We start from the raw sequence: 10,480 nt of genomic DNA, 5'->3' as shown, positions 1-10,480 counted from the left end.
GGGTCAGACTTGTATCTTGGTGGTCGTCGACCTATTTACCAAGATGGCCCACTTCATTCCGTGCCCGAAACTTCCCACAGCTCAGGAGACGGCCCAGCTCTACCTCCAACACATCTTACATCTGCACGGACTTCCACCCCACCTGATCTCAGATCGGGGCCCCCAGTTCTCCTCTCAGTTCTGACAAGCCCTCCATTCCAGCCTGGGTACTCGAGTGCACCTGTCCTCAGCCTACCACCCACAGACAGATGGTCAGACAGAGCGCACCAATGCCACGCTAGAGCAATATCTCCGCTGTTACACCTGTTACCAGCAGGATGACTGGACCACTCTGTTGCCCCTAGAGGAGTTTGCATACAACAACGCGGTCCATTCATCCACCCAAATGACCCCGTTTGCTGCAACCTATGGGTACCACCCTCAGTTCTTCCCGGCGATCCTGCCACCCACAAATGTCCCCGCCATTGATGCCTACCTGCAAGAACTCCGCACCAGCCAAGACTTGCTCTGAGAGCAGCTACAGCGGGCCAAGGAGGCATATAAACTGGCTGCGGATTGGAAGAGGCAAGAAGGCCCTCCAGTGCAGCCGGGGGATCATGTGTGGCTCTCAACTTGCTACCTGCGCCGGCCTGGTCAGTCTCACAAGCTGGATGCGTGGTTCATTGGACCCTACCCCGTCATGGAACAAATAAACCCCGTCGCCTTCAGGCTCCAGTTGCCACCCCACCTCCGCATTCACCCTGTGTTTCATTGCTCCCTCCTTGTTCCAGCCCCCCCCGACCCAGCTCGGCCTCCTTCCCACCACTGCCACCACCGGTGCTGGTGGATGACGAAGAAGAATATGAGGTGTGCCAGATCCTGGACTCCTGGTACCATCGTGGAGGCCTCCAGTACCTTGTGGACTGGGAGGGATACGGCCCGGAAGACCGGTCTTGGGAGCCCATGGACAATCTTCATGCCTCGGACTTGGTGCAATGGTTCCACAACGACCACCCGACCTCCCAGGCCCCTCGACGAAGGGGGGGGCCTGTGGGGGGGATAGTGTCATGGGTACTGGGGATCCTGTGGAAGAAGCTGAGCATGCAGAAGAAACTGTGCCCCTGTCACCTGCACCAGTGCCCCTGCCTCCTGCTGGAGAAGATCCAAGCCCCCCTGCCTCACCCTCTCGGATGGCTCGTGTGCGTGACCGCCTTCGTCAGGACCTCAGGGATCGGAGGAGGGCGGCACGCTCACGAGCAAGATGCTCCCTGAGCCCTGAGTTTTGAAAGGATTCTGGCCCTCCTAGGAGTGAGGATGCTTGAGTCTCAGCAGGATCCTGGCTGCCTCTCTGAGCCAGCAATTAGCCCAAATGGGCAACAGACAGCAGAGGGCTATATAGCTGTGAGCTTTGGGAGGAGGCTTTGTGGAAGCAACTAGTCACTTACCTGACGTTCTAGCATCCACTTTGGCTTTTGACTTTGGCTTCTGGATCCCCTGACTTCGGCTTCTGAACCTCTGACCTGCGATACCTGGACTGTGATTCGGTTTTGGCGCCTTGGACCCTCTTTGCTCACCAGCTACAGACCATGGACTGCCCCTGGACTTTGCCTGACCCGGCCCCAGCCCATGACATTGTGGATGTTGTAGGGCATAGATGTAATACCTGCAAACTGTCTCAGGAGTGCAGCCTACTGTAGAACAGACTCCCCTAATTTCTAGCTCCTCCTCTCCTAACTATGGTTTTCTCTTTGGGCAAAAATTCTTAGATCTATGGTTTTTGGCTATTTCTCAGAGTGGATGTTTATGATCTCAGAACATTATGAGGTTCAAAAATAAGACAGATCCCTTTTAATAATGTTCATGATAAGAATATTTAAGCTGAATGAATGGGTTAACAAGTGTTACCCTGTGTGGCAGAATGGGCCTGCTCTGGCCTGCAGACCCTTTTTAAGCCTTTCTTCCAGGGTTTTTCTCAACACCTGGAGAGGCTTTCCTTTCTCAGGTAACTCACCACCACCACCTGACCTTTGTAGGGATTGCCTGCTGGGAGAGTCAGGACTTCCAATCCCACTTCCAAGTTCTGAGGCCTTGGCTCTGGTCACCACAAAATCAGCTTACTGCTTTGTGGGCCCTTGGAGGAATTGCTACATGCCAATGCCTGCCTTCCCCTTTGAACTCCTTTTAAAATAGCACATCAAAGATGATGGAGATCTGTATGGTACACACAACCACTACCAGCATCAAAAATTATAAAGTATTTATTAAAAAGAAAATGTTCACAAGCATACTTTTAGCACAGAACCAGACTGAGCAAGGGATTCAAAAGAAATTAGTAAAATATAATTACTGTCACTCTAGCTATACATTACCTATTAGAAGCAAAAATATAGGACAGGCCCTATTTTAGTTTAAGATGTTAGAGATTTCTACCAATTATCCTTTACTTTAAAGTTTTCTCAGGTTTTTTAGGCAAGCACATGGTCATTGGCTGCCTTCTCATTGGAGACGTTTGCCTACTCTCATGGATTCATTGCCCAAAGAAAGAGAACTCCTTCTTGCTGCAAGGAGTTTTTATTATAGCTCTTTCTCTACCCACTGACTAGGTCAGGTCAGGTCAAAGAGGATTTTCCTGGAGATTTCTAGGAACTTCTTCCTGAAGCCTGATGATCATCACATTGTCAAGACCTATTAGTATTTGTATGAAGGTAGCTGAGGTAAGTATGGAAAGCAACTGAACTGACTCCCCCCTTTCCTGTCTTCTACACAGAGAGGAGAAACCTTTTAAAACTCAGAGTGAATGTTTTATTCATTTCAAACTTCCAACAACAACAAAAAATGCATTTCTTCACATCCTGTAAGAGTTCTTGGTTCATATGTGGTATGAAAGAAGACTAATGACACAAACATTGCTTCAGCAGCTGCTTCTTACCTTATGAATCCCCCACTTTCCCCTCAATAGCAGCTTGACTAGTCTAGCTTAGCCTGAGCTTGTTAAAATTTTCCTCATATATGCCCTAGAGGTAATTACAATTGACTACGCAACACCTCCTGACCACCCCTGGCCCTAAGGACGTCTGACTTGCCTCAACCAAGGCCAAGGCCTTTTCAGCCCTGGCCCCTGCCTGGTGGAATCAGCTCCCTGTGGATATCCGGGCCCTACCTGAATTACTGCCATTTCATAAGGCCTGCAAGACGGAGCTGTTTCGCCGGGCCTATGGTTGAGGCAGCGGGCATCCTATTATTCCATCATTTGGTCTCCTTTGTGGTGACATCATGCTTTATTACAGTGCTATCCTATTGTTATTACCATCATTTAAGGTGGGCCTATAACTGGTTATTGATATGCTGTGCCCTGTCTACTAGTGGTGCGTTTTATTTATTGTTTTTACTGTTAATTTTAATTTGGTGTTTTAACTTTGATATGTAGATTTTTATTTTTATATGTTGTGATCCGCCTTGAGCCCGTCTACGGGAAAAGGTGGAATATAAGTCTACTAAATAAATAAAATAAACTTGGAAACTAAGCAAGGCTAGCCATAGTTAATACTTTGATGGGAGACCACCAAGGAAGGTCAGGGTTGCTATGCATAGGAGTGCAATGGTAAACCATCTCAGCTTGTCCCTTGCCTTGAACGTCTTGTGGATTGGGTCACTATAAGTAACTTAATACAATGTTCTTTCTTCTTCTTTTCCCTCAATAGCTGCTTACAACAAGGTTCTCTTGTCCTTCATCCTATCCTTACAACAAAAATCCAGAGAGTTAGGTTAGGCTGAGACAGAAAGTGACTGCCTCAATATCACCCAGTGAGCTTACATGCAGAGTGGGGATTCTGAGTCTTCCAGATCCCAGTCCAACACTATTAACTACTGCACCATACTAGCTCAGTTTTGAGATTTTTGGTACAGAGCCTGATATTACCTGGTTGTGTAAGTAATCCTTTCATAAATATGAACTATCTTGGCAGACCCTTGAAATCCCTGGTATAATGCTGATTATTTTTGACTGTTTCTTTGATCTGCAAGGGCCTTTTGGCTTTGCAATAAATACTGTTCATAATGTATAGCAGATCTCTGGATTTTTTTTTTAAATGAAAGACACATTTTTAACATTGGATAGAATCAATATCCTGTAAAATCTCCAGAATAATGAAACATTTTGGATATGGTATGAAAGTGGGCAAAAGAGAGAATAAGCCAGTATTATGCTGAAGGTGTACTTTAATCACAGGAAAATGTTTATTTAAATATATTTCAGGTTTTGAGGGTGGGGTTTACAATTATCATGTTTACATTTTAAACTGAACTTTGCACCTATCCCATAAATCATGAGAAAAGTAAGCAGAGGTACAAAATCTTTTTTTTTTAAATAGTATTAGGTTTTCTGGGGAAATGGCATAAGTAATGCCTAAAACAAATCTTAAAAGTATAAGCTGTTTTGCCTTTTCTCTAAATAAAGCAAATGGAGGATTGAATCCAAACAATTTCCATCTGGTGATTCTTTTCTGGGGATTTCCTGCATGGAAAAAATCATGTGAGGTAGAGGCTATGACCGTTTTTGCACATAGCTTACCTCTCAGTCACAATCCTGTTCCCTCCGCAGCGTCTGTCGGATTTCCCACCATCTGTGCCGGAGTTACAGGAAGTGCTGCGGCTTTTGTGTAGCAAATGTAAACTGCTAAAACCCAGTTTACGTTTGCTACGCAAAAGCCGTGGCACTTCCTTAACTTTAGCGCTGATGTGGGAAATCTGACCAGATGCTGCGGAGGGAACAGGATTGTGACTGCGAGGTAAGCGAAAACAATCTATAGTAAGGATCAAACCTGATGGTATTGAAAAAAAAATCATTAGATTCCAGTCATAATCTTTTGTGTGCTATATAATCTGTCATGGTTATACTTGTATTGACAACATGACAAAACGAGTTATAAGAAACCCAAATCCTTGATAGCAATATGCATGCATTTATAGAATATATACAACGCTTTTCCATATAAATTCAAGGTGAGTCCTTCAATCCTCTTAGATAGCTGAGTATCTAACACGTGTGGTAGCAATAACTTTTAAACATAAAATGCTATGGGACAACTGAAGTTCTCCTCATTCACTTAATGTGCATCAGTGCAGCGTTTCTATTGAACAGCTTTCTCATTGCATTTTGAATTTCTTTGTTCCTCAAGCTATATATGATAGGATTAAGCATAGGTGTCCCTACTATATAAAGCACAGAAAAAACTTTCCTTAGATTTGGCCACTGAATCGTTGTAGGGCCAGCATATACTACCATTAACGTTCCATAAAATACTGTAACAACAGTCAGATGTGAGGAGCAGGTAGCAAAAGTTTTCCGTTTATCTGTGGCTGATGGAATCTTCAGAATTGTAGAAATAATTTTGTAATAGGACAGAACAGTTAGAAGGAATGGAGAAAAGGACACCATGGAAGCAATAATGAAAGCAGGGATCCTCACTTTTTGTGTGTCTCCACAGGCAAGTTTAACAATAGGAGCCAAATCACAGAAGAAATGATCAATCTCATTAGACTCACAGAAGGGCAACATGGAAACCATTGGCATGGTGACCACCAAAGAGAGGAACCCAGAAACCCATGACCCTACCACAAACAAAAGGCACATCTTGAAATTCATCCTACTAGTGTAATGCAGTGGGCAGCATATAGCTATGTAGCGGTCATAAGACATAGCTGCTAGGAGGAAACATTCAGCAACTGCTAGTGAGCCAAAGACATAAAACTGGAGAAGGCATGCTGAGAAAGAAATAGTCTCATGGCCTTTCAGAAAGGTTTTCAACATCTTTGGGACCACACTGGTGGTATACCATAATTCCAGGAAGGAGAGGTTTCCTAGGAAGAAGTACATGGGGTTATGAAGGCTATGGTCAATCGTCACTGTCATTATAATCATGAGATTTCCCACTATTGTAATTATATAGATAGTAAGAAATATCATAAAAGTGGGGATCCTTAGAAGATGAAGGTTACCAAAACCCAGGAGGATGAATTCTGTGATCACGGTTTGATTTGGACTTCTAAGTATGATTCCACCTGAAAGCATAAATGAAGAGAAGGAAGATGAGAAACACAAAATCAGTATTGTCATTCTGAGGGATGATTTGCTGTTGACATGGGCACAGGAAATTCCTTGGAATGTAAAAACCAAATTAATAAATACCCCACTCCCGGTGATCTGGCTACCATACACTGGAAACCCATTCCTGTTTGTGTAGACTGAGATGCCAGCTATGGTGGATAGATTTTATCTCCTCTGCATTGTGTTATTATTCCACATGGGTAGAATGCAGCCATTTATGATGGTGGAGGGAAGGCAGAGGTGCCTTTAGACATGTCATTAGTGTGCTTTATTCATCTATTTATTTAGAAAATGCATATGCTACCTCTCCAGAGAACCTGTTTTAGGTAGTTTATGAAGTAAAACATAAAACTCTTTAGCAATTAATAAAGTATCCCTGCAAGTACTTAATAAATGCACCCTTGGTGACCACAATGTCTGAGGTGAAGGTCTGGTACTGCACCTTCTCAACTATGCTCAAGATTAACTCTGTTATTTGTGCTACAAAACTATCAAAAAATTAAATAGTTTCTACATGCACGCTTTGTGCAATTTCTAATTGGCAAAATGAAAACAAGGGCCTGAGTTTAATGCGTATAATATCATCACATATAACTGAAGAATCAGATGCTAAAATTTCATATACAATATTCAAATTACATATAGTTCCTAATCCAGTTCTAACTGTAAACTACCAGTCACACTCAACATCAATTGGACTGAAATAGGAATGACATATTCCTAACATCATCCAAAGATGTCCATTCAGCAGGGTCCACATGAGCATCACCATCCATATGGGGATATATGTGTTCAGAAGTGCATCCATATGTGCATTATCCACACACACAAAATAAACCCTGTTTATGTACATGTATTCGTCATGCTAGGTTCCTCATATTGTAAGCCAAAATGCCCTCAAAACGAGGTTGGGGAATTGTCAGGTGGGCACCTGGCTTAATCAGGATCTTTTTAGCTGTGTATATAAGATTCCACATCCAGAAATTAATGCTTAAAATATTAGGGACTCTAATTAAGTAAAACAATTAAAAATTATTCAGAAAAATATAGGCTTCCATACAAGATAAAATACTCATAAAATCATACATACAGTCATACGAAAAATAGATAGAGAGATAGAGACAACACATGGGTAGACAAACAGGGTGATATTTACCGATTGTAGTCTTCAAGAGTGCTCCAATGGCGACGATAGAGGACAGGGGAAATGGACCCAAAACTGATCAGGAATCGGGGATGGATCTAGACAGTGGAAGTAGGATACTGCTAGATGCACACATGAGTGGAGTTGGGTCAGAGGTTAAATAGCCTACTTTAGACCCTCAGGGGATGGGAGATACAGGGAGGAGAAAGGGGAGGTTCTGCAGTGACCATAAGGGCTGGACTTCTGCAGTAGCCAATAGCAAGTTAATTGGTGGCACCTAATTGGGTGCCCATGACTGACCAATGAACAAGCTTGGTCCAAAGATACCTGAGTGAACTTTCAGGTTGAAATGGATCAGGGTGGGGATGCTCCAGGGTAACATTACAGAGAAGAATGGGGAGAGGCTTAATACTGTTAAACTTATCTAAAAGGGTGACAATAGAGAGTCAAATTATAGCCTAGGTAACACCCGGTTTACACAAAGGAACTTGGCTCTGGCTGAAGATGGTCTTCCTCTTCTTTAGTCTTCTTGGCACCAGTCTTTGTTTTAAGTTCCACTGGACAAAGAAAGTGGTGGTTGGATGATTTAGACACCCCTGGGGTGGGTCGGCTGCTAGCAATCGCTGGTGACATCTGACATGTACGTGAGCCATTCGCTGTGCTGTAATGGAGTCTGGCCTGGCTGCGTGTGGTGTTAGCCCTCCACGGTGGATTCCATGGTCAGTGCTTCAAAACCGTTCACCTGGATAGCTCCTGGCGGCACAGTCTCTTCCGCTCCGTGGCCGAGATGGACGTCATACAGAGCTGCGAAAAGCCCTCTGTTCTCCTGGTGGGCACTCTTGTACCAGTCTTGAGTGCCTTCATAGCGTTATGGCTGCTAGTACTGCATAAGTCCCTTTTGCCCCTGGATAGGTTCCCTCACACTCTCTGGCCAGACGTGTGTGATTTACTTTTCCAGGTGCTCTGGCAACCAAGTTGGTGACTATGATGTTCTGTAAGGGGGGTTTTTCCTCACAATATAAGCGCCTTAAAGCTTTATAAAAGGAAAAGGCTGGGTACAAACCATAGGATTTAGGTTCCTGTATGTTGATGCAACTTTCTGTTCTGCTTGCATAGGAAGTCCATTTGAAGAAATAGTCTAAAACAATGGTGCTTGGATCCAAATCATAGGGTTGGATCTCAGAAGTGTTCTTTCATTCGAACAAGGGGAATAAAGGGAATGGAGAAGATATACAAACCTTCGAATACACTGTCTTCCAAATGCATTTCTGTGCTTTATCTTCTGTTACATATCTCATTTCAGAAGTTGTCTTGATTTGATCAAATTCAGATTCTGGGGACACCATGGCTGGGCCCAGACAGCTAGCTGGGCCTGAGGAAGCTCCAAGACACCAGTGCCAATGACAGCTTTGAAGAGAAAAGTAAATCCATTGTCTGAGCATGTAACAACAACAACACAATATATTTATATATTCTGGAGGCAAAAGGAGAAGTGATGAAAGTCACAAACAAATCAACAAATTGGGTGCTTGTTTCATTAATTATAACCAAATAATAATATTTAATAGAGGCACTTCAACAACAGGGATCAGTTTGCATTATATTCCATTTGGGAATATTTACTAATACAACAGGCCAAATCTCTGTTGGCTGAAAAATAAAGGTTAAATGTAATAAACAAGCAGGAACCTGCAAGGACTTGTGGGCGTAATCTCATTCCCCCCCCCCATTTCCTCTTTCCCTTTCCTGAAAGCCTCCCTAGCCTTTCCCCTTTTCCTGCTTTCTTCTCTCCTCCTTTTCATGCCAACAGAGATCAGTTTTCCTTAGGGTTATCAGCTCCAGATTGAAAATTTTCTGGAGATATGGGGTGCAGTCTTGGGTGGGTAACATTTGGGGATCTCATCAGGAATGGGCAACCAGGACTTGTCTGTCCAAATATATCTTTCTGCATTGGAAGTTTCTAGTTTAATCAGATGCAGATCTTGTCAAGTACAACAAAAAATTAACCATTCTCTGACCAGTGCTTAATTTCCAGATGGAATGGGCAATCAGGACTTCTCTGTCCAGAAATAGTCCCCTACTATTGGGAAGTCACACACACACACACATATACAATGAAGGAAATGCACTGTATACCGCCTAAAAGGCACTTTTATGTTTCCTGATTTTATAATATCCCAGATTAAGGACTAGCATTGAAAACATTGAGGCTCAGGACCCAAGCATCACTTCTCTGAACCTGATTCAAATGTATAGAATGGACTTTCCAGGCTCTAGTCAACTGACACAGCAATCAAGATGAAGATACTGCCAGATATAGTTATCATGCAGATGCTCAAAAATATCACAAAAAGGAGAATTTGTAGATTATGAAGATTCCTCGCATCCTAGGAGAATAAATTCTGTGATTGTGGTTTGATTGACTGCTACAACAAGCATCTGGAATCAGCACATTAATAATTATAAAAAGTCAAATAGAGATAGACTAAACAAATATGAAATTTGGATAATAAACAATAATGTAAAATTTAGCAAAGCAATGTGGGTGAGCCATGAGGAAGGGACCTTGGAAGTGACACTATCACTTTGCACAGAACTGGTGGAGGCTATTACCCAGCCTCTGGCAATTGCCCACCTCCCACTTCCTTGGATGGAATTACAAGGGTGGGGAGAGCCGATTCAGGCTTGGCATGGGAGAGTTCACCAATCAGGGAGGGGCTGGCCAGCCAGATCTGGCAGCCACCACCATCCCTGACCATTCTGGTCCAGCACGAGCTCCCCACCCACCTGGCCTCTTGTTAAGGCCATGCAGTATTAGCTAGTCGCCAGTTATGGGGCTGAGCAGGAATATTTGGGGTCTCATTTAAATTGACTGTGAGGGGGCCTTTTTTCACCTGCTCCATATGGTCAGAGAGGGTGAGCCATAAATAGGCATGGTATCACTGTTTATGCCCAAACTGGGATGGCAGGAAAAACACGGGTTGAAGGTGGTTTCAAGCACCCTAAGATATCAGAAATACGGGGGGTCCTCAATTGGGCTACCTAGAGGTTTGGCAGTCTGAGTGGCCTGGTCTTGAGCCTCTTTGGGGTCAGGGAAGCGTATGACCAGCCTTAAGGCTTCACATTCATGGGCATTCATGGGCTATGCTCTCCCATCCCCTCTATGCACTGGTATGCGGGCAGTGATGGGTAGGAAACTTTTAGACCCTGCCCTGAGTTGGGATGGGTTTGCCCTGTTAGGAAACTTGCTT

At 43.7% G+C, this 10,480-nt stretch overlaps 1 protein-coding gene across 1 annotated transcript; it reads right to left on the bottom strand.

The window, feature by feature from the left end:
• Positions 1-5,080: 5,080 nt before the first annotated feature.
• On the bottom strand, positions 5,081-10,368 carry LOC132583484 (olfactory receptor 6F1-like). The gene is made up of 2 exons (XM_060255115.1): positions 10,272-10,368; positions 5,081-6,039 (listed from the first exon to the last, which is right to left on the bottom strand). The coding sequence occupies exons 1-2, from the start codon at positions 10,366-10,368 to the stop codon at positions 5,081-5,083; spliced, it is 1,056 nt and encodes a 351-aa protein (XP_060111098.1).
• Positions 10,369-10,480: the final 112 nt, after the last annotated feature.

The sequence above is a fragment of the Heteronotia binoei genome, chromosome 15 (assembly GCF_032191835.1).
Source record: "Heteronotia binoei isolate CCM8104 ecotype False Entrance Well chromosome 15, APGP_CSIRO_Hbin_v1, whole genome shotgun sequence".
Taxonomy (NCBI): domain Eukaryota; kingdom Metazoa; phylum Chordata; class Lepidosauria; order Squamata; family Gekkonidae; genus Heteronotia; species Heteronotia binoei.
Note: the sequence above shows the minus strand (reverse complement) of the source record. Positions and strands in the feature narration are given on the sequence as shown.

What these genes read in the sequence shown, in the direction of transcription:
- LOC132583484 (XM_060255115.1), bottom strand. Translation starts at nt 10,368, where the DNA reads ATGAATGCCCATGAATGTGAAGCCTTAAGGCTGGTCATACGCTTCCCT. An exon ending in TCAGACTGCCAAACCTCTAG is followed by an intron (nt 6,040 to 10,271) that starts GTAGCCCAATTG and finishes TTATGCTTTCAG; the next exon opens with GTGGAATCATACTTAGAAGT.